The sequence below is a fragment of the Physeter macrocephalus genome, chromosome 14 (genome assembly GCF_002837175.3).
Source record: "Physeter macrocephalus isolate SW-GA chromosome 14, ASM283717v5, whole genome shotgun sequence".
Taxonomy (NCBI): Eukaryota; Metazoa; Chordata; class Mammalia; order Artiodactyla; family Physeteridae; genus Physeter; species Physeter macrocephalus.
In genome coordinates, this window is record NC_041227.1 from 93,878,895 (window position 1) to 93,895,606 (window position 16,712).

A 16,712-nucleotide genomic window follows, 5' to 3' on the forward strand; every position below is an offset into this window, starting at 1 on the left:
CATGCCCAAAAGGCACGTGAAATCATGGACAGCAAATAGCGCACCCAGAGCTGTGTGTGTGTGTGTGTGTGTGTGTGTGTGTGTGTGTGTGTGTGTGTACTTCTGGGGCCTAGCAGAGGCGACTGAAGCAACAGTACCACTAAACCTTACTGTAATTATTTGATGAGCTTTTTCCTGCTAACAAGCTATGAGGGGTAGATAGACTTTTGTTTTTAAAACAGTGACTAGTGTGTAATACACCCTTGGTATTTTCTCAATTAATGGTGAATAAATCAATGAACATGCACCAACAATTTCCAAATCTTAGTTTCCTTAAAAGGCATATGCCAGGAAGAGATATTTCTCCTGTAAATAAATTAACTTTGTTACAAGCCTTATGTGAATTGGGTACCTTACAATCCCAATTTTGACCAGGATTTTATCACCTCAGATGTGATGAATAATGATGTTCTATACCTACATACAAATGAGACATGTCTTGACCACTAATCTACTTCTCCTACTGTTAAGAAAAGGCATGGAATCATGTATTTTTCATTCTTTTTTATTACCTTTCTGCTTGATGCTATTTTCTACACATAGGATACACTCAGCAAAAGGTCACTGAACTTGGAACAAACTTGTGAGAATAATAAAGTTATCTTAATTACATATGGGGCTTTACAGTTTATAATGCACTTTACATTTTTTCCTCATTTGATCACAGGAATCCTGTGAGTTAGAGCTCCGTTGCAGAAATGAAGAAACTAAAGCTCAAAAAGTTTAAGCCATTTGCTCAAGGTTTTACAGAGCTGGAACTAGAAGCCAGGTCTCTGATTCCTAGGGTAGTGCTCTTTCCCACTGTAGGATTATCTCACACTGTAAGATTATCATCTTCCAAAAGAATTTAAGATTATGTTGCTACATAAAAGTAGATAATCAGTGTTGCTGTCCCTGAGTCAGTAATAAAATTAACATAAGTACATTACTAAGACCTATTGATTTGAATAATACTTTTCTCTAGAATGATACTTTGGTTTATAAATCACGTTTCATTTATTTGCCTTCATTCAGCTTTCAGCTATGTATAATTCTTGCCTACGCATATAGCCTCCTGTTTGATCTCCTAAGCTTTGGTTCAAAGTTCTTACTTCTGAACTTTGTCTTCTCTTTTCCTGTTTACTAAGTAGCTCTGGGAAGAACACAGTCAGATTGTTTAATCTGTGAACCATACATCTTTGTTTAATTTTGTCTCGCAGGCACTCTTGACCACCACCAGGGGGCAAAAGCCTACCAGCTAGCTTCTCTGCAGTACATTCTACATAGGACTGTACAGTACAGGAACCCTCAGTGTCTGATTCTTGATGGAACCTCCCTGCTAATTATTTCAACCACAGGGCCCCAAGGAGAGAACAAAGGCTAAGCACAGAGGGCTCTAGTGGCACTTAACCATAAAGCGGCCAGAAAGAGCTCACGACAGCTCTGTCAGTTTAAAAGAAGCAATAAAATCCAAGCGAGTTTGAGTGATAATGCGGTGGGTTAATAACTGCAAACTCCTGAATGTGTGTGTTTTACAGCTTTGATATGTATGGTAGTATTTACCAGCACATCCACTCAAATTGAGAAACAGTTTTGTCAACTCTCTTGCCCTGTGTAATCAATCAATGGCATTTGCATAGTGCAATTCCCCCAACCTTCAATCTTGATTTTTCATTACATTCTTGGCTTATGTTCAGCTGATGATTTATCTTTTAGAAAACGATTTCTTTAAAATATTTAATTGGCATTCCGCATGTGTCTATGAAATAATGAAATCTAAAGACGAAGGAGAGGAAACTCCTAGGAGCAAATCCTGTTTAGCCAAGAGAACTTCTTGCCAGCAGGAAGCAAGTGGGAGGTAAATAGCAGGTTGGACCCTTCCAACTCCGTGAACCCAGCTTTCTCGGCCTCCCAGGCTCGCTCGGCCTCTCTGCCCCTCACGAATAATGAATGAGTCCTAAGACAGGGGCCAGGATAATAGAGGAAGCACGAGGGTACCATAAAGACTCCCGGGGTATAAAATTACAAATCTTTCTTACTTTCAAAAAGTCTCATCCTAAAACATAGAGTCGGAGACGGAAGGGTGGGAAAGCTCAGAAAAAGTCTCCCCGAGAGCCGGGTCAAAGGGAGGGTCTCTAGCCCAGTAAGCCCCACCCACGCTCAGAGAAAGCTTTTGAAACCCCGCGGCGCCCTTTCCCGTCCGGAAACATGTTTGTCTCAGGATTTTTACCTTAGTTTCTTCTCACGAAGGTGGGTTAAGCTGTGCGCCCCACCTCAGAAAATGGTCGTCCCTCAGGAGTGGGGGCTCCAGCGACCCTCAGCTCCGAGACCGCGCTCCCCAACCCACTCCACAGCCCCCGGCGCAGCCAAACTGCATGATTCCAGAGGCAAGTAGAAACCCGGGAGAGGGCGGCGGCCCTTGGCGCACGCACCCGGCCGGCTTCCGGCAACTCAAGGGTTACGGCCAGGCGGCGGCGCGCGCCGAGGGGAGAGGCGGTTGCTGACAGGTGGCGCCTGCGCACTGGGAGCGCTCATTGTGCCCTGCAGCTGCCGAATCGCCCGCCCGCCCGCCAGCCGCCAGTTCAGCGCGTCAGTCTGCGATAGTCCGGTGGTGGGTGCGGAGCCTGCTGCCGTTTGCGCGGTCTCCTCCTCCTCCTCCTCCTCCTCCTCCCCGCCCCCCTCATCCCCACCCCACACCCCTTGCCTCATCCCGGCTCCGTCACCCTCCCGCCCCCCACACTCAGGACAAGAATGCCCTGCCCGGAACAGCCCAGCAGCGCCTAGATGGCTTTGGTCACGGTCCAGCGGTCGCCTACCCCCAGCACTACCTCCAGCCCCTGCGCCTCGGTGAGTCTTTCCCGGCAGCCGCTCTGCTCGCTTCTGTCACTGCGGCTCCGCTTTGCCTCAGCGGGTCCCGCCGAGCGCCACTGCGCACGCGCCGCGCCGCTTCCCAGGCCTGGGCACTCGGCTGCCGCGAACCCCCCACACCCCCCCATCTTAAAGACGAGCTGCAGGAACTGCAAAACGTTGATTTGTGCCCCCATCACTCTGAGCACCTAGCGCCTCACAGTCCTCGCCCCGAACCCCCCTGTGGCATGCCTTCCTCTGGCTTGAGCACTTCCTTTCGGGAATGAGTCATTCTTGCTTTTCACCCTCCCCCTTCCTTTACCCTCTGTTGCTCTGCTGCAGGGAGAGGACCCTGGGACTCCTGCGTTGCCCCATACACACACCCACATCCCCTTACCCGCGCCCATTTCAGGGACCCGTTCCGTATTCGCACACTGCACGCCCTTCTTCGGGCTCTCCGGGTGTCTTTCTTCACCCTGGTCACTCGCTGTCTTTTTGTGCCCTGTCCGTTGGGTTTCATTGGACGGCTGAACGGTAGTTACTCCTTGGTTTCTTCCCTCCTCCCCTCCCCCAAAGGGTGGCCGTGGTCTCTGCTCTTTGGATCTCTTACCTCTGCGAGGTCCCGAAGCATCTGGCGCTGCTTGATGACCAGTGCCAATTCATTTACATCTCACAGACATTTATGCCTTACACTCATTGCTCATGATCGTTCTTGTTCTTGGGTCGTGTTTGTATGGCTCGTTACTTCAGATGCCTGTGCCAGTGAAGCGTGCTTCCAGAAGGAAAATACCCAGTAACCAGCCTTTTCCTGCTGCGCCCTTCTTTACCTTCGCCCCACCCCCACTCCTTTACGCTCCATTCTTTTAGGCTTTTTTTTTTCCTGAAAATATTTATTTTTTTAAATAAAATATTGTACCGGGGGGGGGGAAATGGAATCTTAAAAAAAAAACTAGATGTTTTAGAGGGAATAAGATAAAAAATATTACCGGGGGGGGGGAAATGGAATCTTAAAAAAAAAACTAGATGTTTTAGAGGGAATAAGTGGAATGAATATATGAGAAATTGGAAAAACCATTTTGAACTTCCTTCAGAACAGTAATTTAAAAAACTGTGTTGGTGGATGTAGTGGTTTCAACTTGCAAAAACGTATTCAGTAAACGCTGTACTACCTTCTACTGTAAAAATTCGGGTTACTCTTCATATGTATATGTTAACTGAGGTGAGTGTTGACATCTTGAAAATGTGCTGGTTTGTAATTTCAACATAGTTTACTGAATTTCAAAATTTTGTTGTGTAGAGTGGTGGTTTCTTTTTTCCTGAGCTAGCTTTTGCACTTTGTGTGACCAAATTGGCAGCTGTATCCTAATTCTAGAAGTGATTATACTTCAGAGGTTACCTTACCTTGTGTTGTTTCCAGAGAGCAGAACTAGCTAGGATCCTTGGATAGAAAGAAATTCAGGGAGGCAGATTTCCAGTCATTCTAAGGAGGAATTTTGTAACAGTGGGGTGGACTGCCTTGCAAAATAGTGAGTGCTCATTGCTGAAAGGTTCAAGCGAAGGCTGGAGGGCCTCTTGCCTAGGAGGTGGTAAAAGGGCTCTTTCCAACTCTGAAGATTATGTGATTTGAGTATAACTGCACTTGAAAGCTAGTAAAATATTTAAGGGTCCTCTGAAGACAAGTATCATAGGGATGGAAATTTAATATACTTTATTCTTATATGTGGTATTTTATGCTAGTTTTTGGAAAGTCACTAACATACCATCAGACCATCTTAATTCACCCCACCAGTAAACCTTTGGAAGAAAGTGGTTACCACACCAGATTTTGGCTGAGAAAGCAACTGAAGGTTAATTGAGTCATGTAGGCAAACCAGGAACCAGTATTATATTGACATGATTTTCCCTGGGCATTGTTGGAAGCAGTTTATGCTGTAATAATAATATGTGTATCACGTTATCATACTAATTTTCTTGAGGTGAATGATTAGTAGTACCATATCTACTTGATGTGACTTAATTAGCCAACACTTGGTTATTTTAGAATCTGGAGGTATGTTAATAGGCACTTTTGACATAGATAATTAAATTGATCATGTGGTAAGCTCAGTTGTTGAGCTAAGTGACTGATATTTCTACATCTACTTGCTATAGTAACCTGGGTATTCAGTTTATATGTGGCCCTGGGAGCAAAGGAATCCTGGGACGTGTGTGTGTCTAACAGTCAGCACTGTTAGCATGACTATGACCCAGGTACCTTTCCCTTTAAATTGTTTTCCTATTCCACTTTATCCAGAGCTTTTTCAGCTGAGTTGTCTCATGGTCCTCGTGTTCCAGTATTTGACTGCTGTCCGACTTGAATATATTTGCTGTTGCATCTCTTGCTGCATGAATAAGTTGAGTTGTTTGTTTTAAAAGAGAGCAGAAAGAATCTACAGAACCACAGAAGGAGAGATTTAATTTTGTGAGGCTGGAATTTAGGGTTTTTTAATTAATCATATTAAGCATTCTGTTACGCTTTGTCACTGTAGGAAGTAAGACATTTTAATACCGTCAGCTCTTCAGTGTTCTTTTATTAGAGATTAAACAAATCTATTGATCATCTACTGGGTGTGAATGACTATTATAGTACCAAGATGTATAAGATATTGACCCTATCTATCAGGGTCAATAATCTTGGGAGGGAGGGGTTGAGGGAAGGGACAGGGACTGGAGGAGGAACAAACATGTGAGAGAGTAGAAAAGGAGAGTGAGGGGATGCTACTGTATGCACATGAACAGCTAGTTTGTAAATGGCCATAAGTATTGTCTGAATTCAAATTAAGATAAATTCACTAATGGCAATAGTAGTAATAACAATATGTAACATGTAAGTGCCTTACATGGATTAACTTATTTACTCCTCACAATATGCCCAAGGGAAATTGCTATTATCCCCATCTCACTGATGAAACTGAGGCAAAGAGCTATTAAGGAATGTACCCAGTGACACTCAGCTGTTGAAAATGTAATTGAAACACAGATGTGTCTAACTTTAGAATCTTCTATCTTTTTCCTTCCTGGTAATCAAAGAGAAGTATACATAGTTAGGTGGCTCTTGAAATAGGCCTTGAAGGTTAGGTTGAATGTTTATAGGCTGAGATAGAAGCTGGGAAGTAGAGAGTATTCCAGGTGGAAAGAAGCTGTATACACCAAGACTGAGAGACAGGAATGTACAAGGCATATCTGAAGGACTTAAATAGACCAGTTTGAGGAAGGATTTGTTTCGAAGAGTAGTAATAGATAAAGGTGGGGAGGCAGCTAGGGCTGCAAAGGGACTGCTGAGCTTAGGAATTTGAACTTGACAGAGAAGGTAATGGAGAGTCCTCAGAGGTTTTTGAGCGGATATGATCACAGTGGTGTTTTAAGAAAACTGATCTAGCAGCTGTGGGCCAGAGGGAGTTGAGAGGGAGAGAGGGCATGAGTGGAGCAGGTTAGAGGCTGTTACAGTAGCCCAGGTGTGAGATAATAAAGGCATGAACTGGAAATGTGAAAGAAGGGAAGGAAAAGGACAGATGCAAGGGATTGTGGAGAAGACGCAAAGGACCTGGGATTGATTGGATATAGGGGAGGAGGAATCAGAGATGCCAACTCTTGGAATATGTTGTTCTAGATGTGTCTAACTAATTGGGGGCAATTTAAGAATTATCTCTTACCTTCTATCTTTATGGTATGAATTTTCTGAATGGATACCTATATTGATCCAGGGTTATATAAATACAGTGAAATACCATAAAAATCTTTTACTTTTGTAAAAGTGCTTTATGCTTTTCAGAGTGTTTTGTGTTCGTGGTCTAATTTAATTCTAGAATAGCCTCATAAGTTACGCAGGACAAATACCAAGGTTAAAAGGCTTGCTGAAGATTGCAAAACTGGTTGGTATAAGATCCTGCAGTAGAACTAAGTTCCTTGGCTCCTGGTCCATGGAGTGATAAGAGAGACAGCATATTAGTTTCTGATCCTGAGAACTTGACTGCCAATAGAGAAAAGGAATCAAGACTTGAGATGCAATCAAGAACTCACACTGTCTTTTGAGTTCATTTATATATTGTCTGTTTTGACTTTCTGTCTTGACTGTCTAGAATAGAATCATCCAAGTCTTGTACAAATCATTTTTCGGTGATACCCTTATTTGAAGCCTATTATCTCTTGGTTTACATAGAAATCTTATAAACTTGAATATTTAGTTTCCATAGTCATAGAAGATTACCAGCAGCAAAATAGGAATGGAAAGGGTCAGGTGCTGCTAAAGGCAGGCTCCTTAAAGTTCTGGGAAATAATAGTTGAATGGTTTTACAGCAAGGGAGGAGGAAGAAAACCTATAAATAGCTGACCCAAGGAAAAAATTTAGCAGTTAGGGACTACTTAATGTAAGGACAAATACCCCTCTAAGACCCCCAGTACTCCTTCAGAGCAACTATTATATGGTTATAGTGATGACTCCAAATCATCGTAAGAAGGCTTAATCTTGTTTTGTCTTGGTTTAAGCAGTCGGGATTGAGTGAAGTGTATTTTCAGATAGAGATCCATCCAAGTTTCATCAAAGTCTTGGTGTTGAGGATATGGGGAGGGGGAAGGGTAAGCTGTGACAAAGTGAGAGAGTGGCATGGACATATATACACTACCAAACGTACAATAGATGGCTAGTGGGAAGCAGCCGCATAGCACAGGGAGATCAGCTCGGTGCTTTGTGACCACCTAGAGGGGTGGGATAAGGAGGGTGGGAGGGAGGGAGACGCAAGAGGGAAGAGATATGGGAACATATGTATATGTATAACTGATTCACTTTGTTATAAAGCAGAAACTAACACACCATTGTAAAGCAATTATACTCCAATAAAGATGTTAAAAAAATGCACATTTTAATTAATGGGGCAATTCATATATATATATATATATAAACAAATGGGGATGTGGGATAAATAGATATTATTGAATTATATATATTCAAATATGACCACACCTCTCTCCCTAGGCAGAGAAAATAAAGCCATAGCAAATATGAAATTGATTTATATAAAGTATATTCTTAAAAGTGATGCTTTTTAATTTTTTTGAAGACAGCTTTAGAAACTTTCTTGAACTGTAGAAATAATACATGTCAATTGTAGGAAATTTGGAAAATATGGAAAAGCACAGAAAAGAGAATAAAAGATACGTGCCATACAGCTGAGCGTGTATTTTTACATAGCTGAAATGCTGCTGTATGTATAATTTTGTATGCTTTTTAAAAAAGTTTTATATATATCATAGATGTATTGCCAAATCACTTAAATGGCTGCGTTGAGTAGTTATAACTCATTCTAACCATTGCATTATTGGTGACTATCTCGGATTTTTTCTAACTTTTTTTCTATTATAAATTACATTGCAGTGACCATCATTGTGCATAAATATTTGACTGCATTTTGGAACATTTATTACGATTTCAAGAAATACAATTACTGGATCACAGAGTATATACAATTTTAAGATTCCTGTTACATAGTTATACTTCCTAAGATGGTTGTTCCCAGTTAACATTTATTCCAACCAACATAGTGTAAGAATGCTCATTTCTCTTAGCCTCATTAACACTTAGCCTTATTCTCATTTTATTGTTAATCATTGGTAATTTTTGACGATAAACAGTAGTACCTGGTTGGCTTGATATGTATTTTATTATTAGACAAGTTGAATATTTTTTAGATGTTTATTAGGCATTTTTGTTAACTTTTTAAAAAGATAATTTTATTGAAGTATAGACTACAGGCCCTAAAATAAACCTGTTTTAATAAGTGTGCAATTCAGTGATTTTTTATCAGCTTACAGAGTTGTTCCACCTTCACTATAATCCTGTATTTCTAGTTTATGAGCTACGTATTCTTTTCAATCTGTGTATTCTCTTGATACGTTATGAATATTACCCCTTTATTTATTAAAACTGTTTGCTTTTTAATTGTTTGTATTGCCCTTAGAATAAAGTCTACACTCCAGAGTTTTGCTAGCAAGACTTTTACTAAGGCAGCCTTGCTTACCTCTTCAGCCTTGTCTCTTCCCAAGTCCCTGCCTTGCACACTGCTCAGTCACGCTGACATGCCATGCTCCCTTTGACCTCTAGGCTTTCGCACATGCTGTTCCCTTTTCCTGGAACACCTTCCCTTCATCTCTTTATCTGACTAATTCCTGCTCATCCTTCAGGTCTCAGCTTAATTGTCACTTCTTCTGGGAAGCTTTCCTGACTCCACTCCCAGACTATGGTAGGTGCTCCTTCTGTGCGCAACATAGAACCCTATACTTACCCGTCATGGCTCTTATCTCTTTATTGTACTTGACTGTTTGATTACTTATCTCCCCAACTAACCTTTAAGCCAGGGACTGGGTCTATTTACATATTTTTGTATCACCAGGGTCAAAAGTATTGGACTGTGGATCAATGGATGGATCGATGGATATAGTCATATTTAGCAATTTTTTCCATTTTGAGTTCTTCCATTGTTTTTAAGCACTGATTTGTTTCTAGAAGCCCAAAGAATATGACCACCCTTAAGACTTTTTTAGAAATTTATTTATTTATTGGCTGCATTGGGTCTTTGTTGCTGTGCATGGGCTTTCTCTAGTTGGGGCGAGCGGGGACCACTCTTTGTTGTGGGCTTCTCATCGCGGTGGCTTCTCTGTTGTGGAGCACGGGCCCTAGAGTGCCTGGGCTTCAGTAGCTGTGGCGCATGGGCTCAGTAGTTGTGGCTCGTGGGCTCTAGAGCGCAGGCTCAGTAGTCGTGGCGCATGGGCTTAGTTGCTCCACGGCATGTGGGATCTTCCCGGACCAGGGCTCGAACCCGTGTCCCCTGCATTGGCAGGCGGATTTTTAACCCCTGCTCCACCAGGGAAGTCCCTACCCTTAAGACTTTTGATAAATATTGCTAAATTGTCCTCCATAAAAGTTGAATCAAATTTTGTTGACGAGCTGTGTATAAAAATGTCTGCTTCATTGTACCCTCATCAGCCCTGAATATTGTCATCATTTGTTTTCTTTATCATAATAAGAGCTCTTGTTTACTGAACATTTACTGTGTGCCAAACACTGTGCTAAGTACCTTACGTGCATTATATTGTTTAATTTTTACATCACTCCTGTGGTTTAGGTGTTATTATCTCTAATTTACAAAGAAAATTGAGGCTCAAGGAAGTAAAATGAATTGCCCAAGATTATAGGTCTGGTATCTGACCCCAGAACTCTCTTCAACACTAGTATTTTATTATTGTTTTGAGTTGCCTTTTTTTTTAAGTCAGAGGTTAAACATTTTTCAAATACTTACCGTTATTTATTTTATAGTCCCTGTTTTTTAAGTCATTCATGTGATTAGCCCAGCTTTCTTCGTGGAGTTATTTTTGCCATATTGATTTGTAAATATTCTTTATATACTTATAATATTAACCTTTTTCTGTTATGTTGCACATTTTGCCTTGGTTTTCCTTTGCCATTCTGTTTTATTTGTTTTTTATTCATTTTGATGTACAGACATTAAAAAATTTTAATGCTGTCATTTCAAAGTCTGTGTGTTTCCATTGTTTTTCTACTTAGTTCAATTTTCCACCAATAGAGTGGAGAAATATTCACTGATATTTTCTTAAGTTGTTTTATAGATTATTTTTATACTTAATTTTACTGCATGGTGTGAGGTAAATATTAAATTAATTTTGTTCCAGATAGTTAACTTGTCCCAGTTCATTTTATGAAACAATCGCTCCTTTTTTCTAATTCCACCTCTGGGAAATACTACATTAGGGTATGAGCTAGAGTGTGTTCCAGTGAAGTTCCATTGCTCTTCCCACAGGAGTTTAGTTAGGTTAGCACGTATTATTTAGTATTCATTAAATTGTGTGGACAGGGACTACCCTGGTTGCGCAGTGGTTAGGAGTACTCCTGCCAGCGCAGGGGACGCGGGTTTGATCCCTGGTCTGGGAAGATCCCACATGCTGCGGAGCAACTAAGCCCATGCGCCGTAACTACTGAGCCTGCACTCTAGAGCCTGCAAGCCACAACTACTGAAGCCCGTGTACCTAGAGCCCGTGCTCCGCAACAAGAGAAGCCAACGCAGTGTGAAGCCCGCGTACCGCAATGAAGAGTAGGCCCCTCTTGCTGCAACTAGAGAAAGCCTGTGCGCAGCAACGAAGACCCAACGCAGCCAAAAATAAATAAATAAATTTATTTTAAAAAATAAGTTGTGTGGACAGAAAATAAACTTAAACTAGCTTATATTTTTTTGGGGGGGGGAATTTTTTATTTTTTATTTTTTTGGGGTAGCTTAGATTTTAAAATTTGACTGGTGTCTGGAAAGTCCAGAGGAAGAGCAGTTCTTTGGTACTTAAAATGTGTCTTCAAGTCTCTTGTCCTTTCTATTTGGCTTTAGTGAGAGGGAGCAGATTCTAGATTATGCCCTGTCTGAAAAAGGCACCATGCAGAGCCCACACTGCCTTCCTGTGTATCACCACTGCATATTGTTCCAGGTTCCACCAGCTTAGAGCTTTGCAGTTTTTCCATTAAATGCCTGCTGTCGTGTTGGCTACACAGTGCCTAGCCCATAGTAGGCATTCTCATGTCCATGTGTTTCATTTATTTGTTCATTCATTCAAGAAACCTAGCTGTAGTAGGGAAACTATTTCGAAAAAAAAACCCAAGCAGTTTGATTATTGATACGACTCTACCCAGTTTGAAATATGCCAGAGGTCAGGTGTACATGGGAGGTGAGACCTAAGAAATCTTGTTAATCAGCAGATAGGTACTGAGTGCCGTTTTGTGCGGGTAATGCAATCCATTCTCTTACTCTGGTTCTCAGCACCGTGTCTTTTTCAGACACATTTACAAACTGCCCTGCATTTTCTTGTGCAGCTGGGCAGTATAGCTGCTTTTCACAGTGCCCCTCATTTTCCTGTTTGTCAAGAGAAAGTCAGGTGAGGTGATCTTGGCTCTGAAATGTAATGAAAGTCCCATGGTTCCCTTGATTTTCTGAAAGTGAAATAATTTCACTTACTTGGTGGGAGAGGATATGCTTAGAAAGAAATGGGCAGAAGTAATGTACTGTGTTATAGCCTAGATTTTTTGGAGCTGTTTGATACATTTTTTTTTAAAAGGTAATTTAGCACCTTTTTGTATCCTGTGCTATACTTGATTCTGAAGGTATCTATTTCTTTACTTATTCATGCCAGGATTGGGGATCCAGCAGCCAGTTAGTCCCTGGCCTCAGGAAGCTTAGAGTATAGTGGAAAGATTGGTATTAAATAAGTAATTATATTACAATGTAATAATCACAATTGATGTATAAGCCTTGAGGAAGAGAAAGAAGGCCAGCAAGGACTTCTGAGTTGAGCCTTAACGAGTGAGTGGAGTTGACCAGCAATTAGAGGGTGAGTAGCCGGAGGGAGGCAGGCATTTCTAAGCATGAACTTAAGGCACATGGCCAGAAATGGCATGTGTGTGCTGGAAACCACAAGCAGTACAGTGTTGATGCTGTGTAAAGTGCAGAAAATGGGGCTGGAGAAGCAAAGATAACTTCTTTTGAACTGTAACACATGTGCCCTTAACTTTGGCTTTCCTTTAAAGTGAATTTGTTAAAATTTGTGATATGAGCAAGAAACCTTAAAGTATAACTGCATAGCTACCATTTTTCAAGTGTTTGCTGTGCTGTAGACACTGGATTCAGCACTAACAGGCATCACAACAATGATCTGAAGAAGTACTATAATTGTTCCCCTTTTACAGATGAAGAAACTGATTTTTCAGAGAGGTGTCTAGACTCCCCCAGCTAGGAGTGGCAGAGCCAGGATTTAAACTTTGGTTGTCACACTCAGAGACCAACTACTAGACTAAATTACCTTCTAGGTGTTAGAATTAGTCTCCGTGTCTAGGTGCTGTTTGATTTCTTCTTTTTTTTGGACCATTTCGCTTCCTGTTTGTCCTCCTTTAGTTTAAGTCACTGCAATTTGAGTCATTTTGCTGCTTATGCCTTGGTACTTGATAAACTCAGTTCAGCAGAAGTTTGTTGACAACCTTCTCAAGCACTATGGGGTGATATAAGGCATTATCCTTGCCTTAGAATTTAAAAGTCTAGTAGGGGAAGGCAGCTATAAGCTAAGCATGAATTAAAACAAAACAAACCCTAGTATGGTGAGGGCAATAGGAGAGGCACAAACCAAGTGTGAACATGGGAAGAAGATGCCAATTCTGTAGGGCATGCTGGACAGGGAATGTTTAACAGATCAACTGGAAAAGTTGGAGGAGCAAAAGATTTTTGCAGCTAAGAAAATGAAAGATATGTTTATTACTTCTAAATATTAATCTCTTTCCGTTCCATTCACAATTAGAAGCCAGTTTTCTCTACAGGGTGATTATTGTAAGATATTGTTGTCTAAGGCATGGTAGCCAGATACTGAAGCTTCTATCTTTGCAAAATGTCTGTTTGTAGATATTACCTTGCCCCTTGCCTGTTCTTCCTCTCCCACCTCTATACCTTCCCCCACTTAAAGAAAAACGACCTCTTTTTTACTGCTTCATATAGGTGAATGTATGAAATTATATTTATTGAACTTTAAGGGAAGACATTTCTGTGCAAGTTAATTATTAGCAATGATTTTCCAGTTGTTGCTTCAGACAGTTTTATAAAAAGAGCAACAATTTGGGAGAGCCCTTTTTTCACATTTACGATATTTAGCACGTCTCAGGCAGGAATTAAAGTAAATCACAGGTTAGCAACTCATAACACATTATCTTAGTCTATTAGGGAAGCTCATTGATTCTTTGGGGTTTAAGAAAGTGATTGTGGTTTAGAATAAAAATAGTATTTGCCAATGATTCTAATATAAATCACATGGGAGTGGGGAATCCCTAAAAGTATTTTCATTTCTCTCTTCTTAGGCCTTCAGAAAAGCCTGTAGCAACATGAAGCAGTCTAACATAGTGGTAAAGAGTGTAAGGTCTGGAAACAGCCTGCCTGAATCCGAACCCTGCCTTTACAACTTAATAGACTTAGACAACTCACTTAACTGTTCTGTGCTTCAATTTGTCCATCTGTAAAATAGGGGTAATAATAGTACTTCTTTCACAGAAATAAGCATTAAATGAGAGAATGCCTTAGCATCATGCTTGGCACCAAATAAGCATGCACTCGTGAAGTATTAGTCATTTTTATAATGATGGTGATTTAGAGTTGCTATTTGGTTATTAAGCAATTTTTCGTTATAACACAAATTTGGTGGGGAGGATATTTGTTTTATGGCAGTATAATTCAAATGAATAGCCTATTTCACGGGTTAGTTTCTCTTTACCTTTTTTCTTTCTTTTGTATTTTTTTAACTCAATAATAGCATATTTTAAAAATTGGGGAATCTCAGCTCTAGATGCCAATTTCCATGACAAAGTATGTTGTGTTTGATTTTGTAATGACCCTGGAGCACCATACAGAATACTAATGTAACTGTAATCTTTAAAAATTTTTTTCACTTGAGAGCTTATCAGTTTTCTAGGCCATGCTTAGCAGCATTTTTTTAAAATTAATTTATTTTATTTTTGGCTGCACTGGGTCTACGTTGCTGCACGCGGGCTTTCTCTAGTAGTGATGAGCAGGGCTCCTCTTCGTTGTGGTGCGCGGGCTTCTCATTGCGGTGGCTTCTCGTTGCGGAGCATGGGCTCTAGGCATGCGGGCTTCAGTAGTTGTGGCACACGGGCTCAGTAGTTGTGGCTTGCAGGCTCTAGAGCACAGGCTCAGTAGTTGTGGCGCACGGGCTTAGTTGCTCTGCGGCATGTGGGATCTTCCCAGACCAGGGCTCAAACCCGTGTCCCCTGCATTGGCAGGCGGATTCTTAACCACTGTACCACCAGACAAGTCCAGCAGCATATTAATCTGTTGAATGTTTGGCTATATGGTAGCCACTGTAAGTGGTCACCTTAGTTTGTATCATAGACTGAATATGTTGGTGTTTTTAATGATCGAGGTTATGAATCATGTAGAAAAATAGAACAGAAATTGACAGATTTAACATCTTTATTGGAGTATAATTGCTTTACAATGGTGTGTTAGTTTCTGCTTTATAACAAAGTGAATCAGTTATGCATATACATATATCCCCATATCTCCTCCCTCTTGCGTCTCCCTCCCTCCCACCGTCCCTATCCCACCCCTCTAGGTGGTCACAAAACATCGAGCTGATCTCCCTGTGCTATGCGGCTGCTTCCCACTAGCTAAATATTTTACATTTGGTAGTGTATATATGTCCATGCCACTCTCACTTTGTCCCAGCTTACCCTTCCCCCTCCCCATTTCTTCAAGTCCATTCTCTAGCGGGGCACGAACCCGTGTCCCCTGCATTGGCAGGCGGACTGTCAACCACTGCGCCACCAGGGAAGCCCTTCATGACCATTTTTTGTTGTTGTTTTTTAGATTCCAAATATAGATTTAGCATACGGTATTTGTTTTTCTCTTTCTGACTTACTTCACTCTATGACAGACTCTAGGTCCATCCACCTCACTACAAATAACTCAATTTCGTTTCTTTTTATGGCTAATATTCCATTGTATATATGTGCCACATCTTTATCCATTCATCTGTTGATGGACACTGAGGTTGCTTCCATGTCCTGGCTATTGTAAATAGATATGTTTTAAATATGGAGACTCTGAGGACACTGAATGTATTTATGGGTGTAAATATATCTTTGTATAAGGAAACAATAGGTGAGAAGAATGATCTGTCTAATCCAGCTGTACCAAGCAGTTGACAGTAGAAATTGAATGCAGCTTTTTAAAGATGCATTTCTAAAGCAACGGGATGAACTCACATATGATATAACAAGAGAGCTTTGGTTCAGACTTTGGTTGCACTTTGATTACAGTTTTTATTATTGAACCTGTCAGAAAATAGAAACAACCTATTTCTTCTTAGAGAGTACTGAAAAAAATTGCATTAAGATTTCTGTAAGCACAATATTTTGATTTGCCTTTTTGATCTGTCTGTACAAGCTTCAACTTTCTCAGCTCAGCATTTGTATGCTGATTCTGTGGTTTCCAATTAAACTTCAAAGGAAATTGTGCTGGCTGTAAAGGAAGTCTGGTTAGGCAAGGTGTGGCTGAAAAATCCAGGAACTCCTCCACTTGCCTACAAAACATTCTTGCAGGATATAGAATCTTGAAAATTAAATATAGGGCTCTTAGGAGAAAGGAAATATGCTTAGGAGATTTCCATTTAAGCACCATTTTTTGTAGGATTTTAATCTATAAGATTAAAAAAAGAAAATTTTATTAAACAAAACCATGAGAAGTCTTCTTGTGTTCTTAAAATTGTCTTATAGAAGACTATAGTTGTGGCGCAAAGTGAAAAAGTTTAAATGCCCAAGGATGATTTGAACCTCTCTGTTTCATGAGCTTGTTTAGAATGCCAGTACATGGAAAGTTAGAAAGAGAGGTATTGCTCACCAAATTAGTCTTTGGTTTGTTTCCAGTTGTCTTTTCAGGTGATTCATGGCACTTAGAGGAAGATAGTGTTTTAACAGGTCCCAGGCTTGTTTTTGTTTTGTTTTGTTTTTTCCCATAAATTTTTTTCACTTTATTGAATAGCATTCACTTGCAAACATTTATTAAGTTCCTACTGTGCGTAAGACTTTATATCATTTAAGCTTCTAGTACAGTGTGCTCTTTTTTTTTTTTTTTGCGGTACGCGGGCCTCTCACTGCTGTGGCCTCTCCAGTTGCGGAGCACAGACTCCGGACGCGCAGGCTCAGCGGCCATGGCTCACGGGCTCAGCCGCTCCGCGGCATGTGGGATCTTCCCGGACCCGGGCAC

The 16,712-nt window shown here is 40.9% G+C and overlaps 1 protein-coding gene and 1 pseudogene across 5 annotated transcripts in view; one reads left to right on the forward strand and one right to left on the reverse strand.

Annotated features, from left to right (window-relative positions):
• LOC102990341 (elongation factor 1-alpha 1-like) overlaps window positions 1-2,453 on the reverse strand; it is a 10,740-nt pseudogene extending 8,287 nt beyond the window's left edge.
• Window positions 2,454-2,547: 94 nt separating this feature from the next.
• Window positions 2,548-16,712, forward strand: part of SSH2 (slingshot protein phosphatase 2) — a 248,641-nt gene continuing 234,476 nt past the window's right edge. For 2 of the 5 annotated variants that reach the window (XM_028497970.2, XM_028497971.2), the window contains exon 1: window positions 2,646-2,865. In XM_028497970.2, coding sequence (XP_028353771.1) covers window positions 2,803-2,865 — 63 coding nt within the window. In that variant the 5' untranslated portion in view covers window positions 2,646-2,802. The other 3 variants (XM_007123578.4, XM_007123579.4, XM_007123581.4) reach the window with 3 other exon arrangements.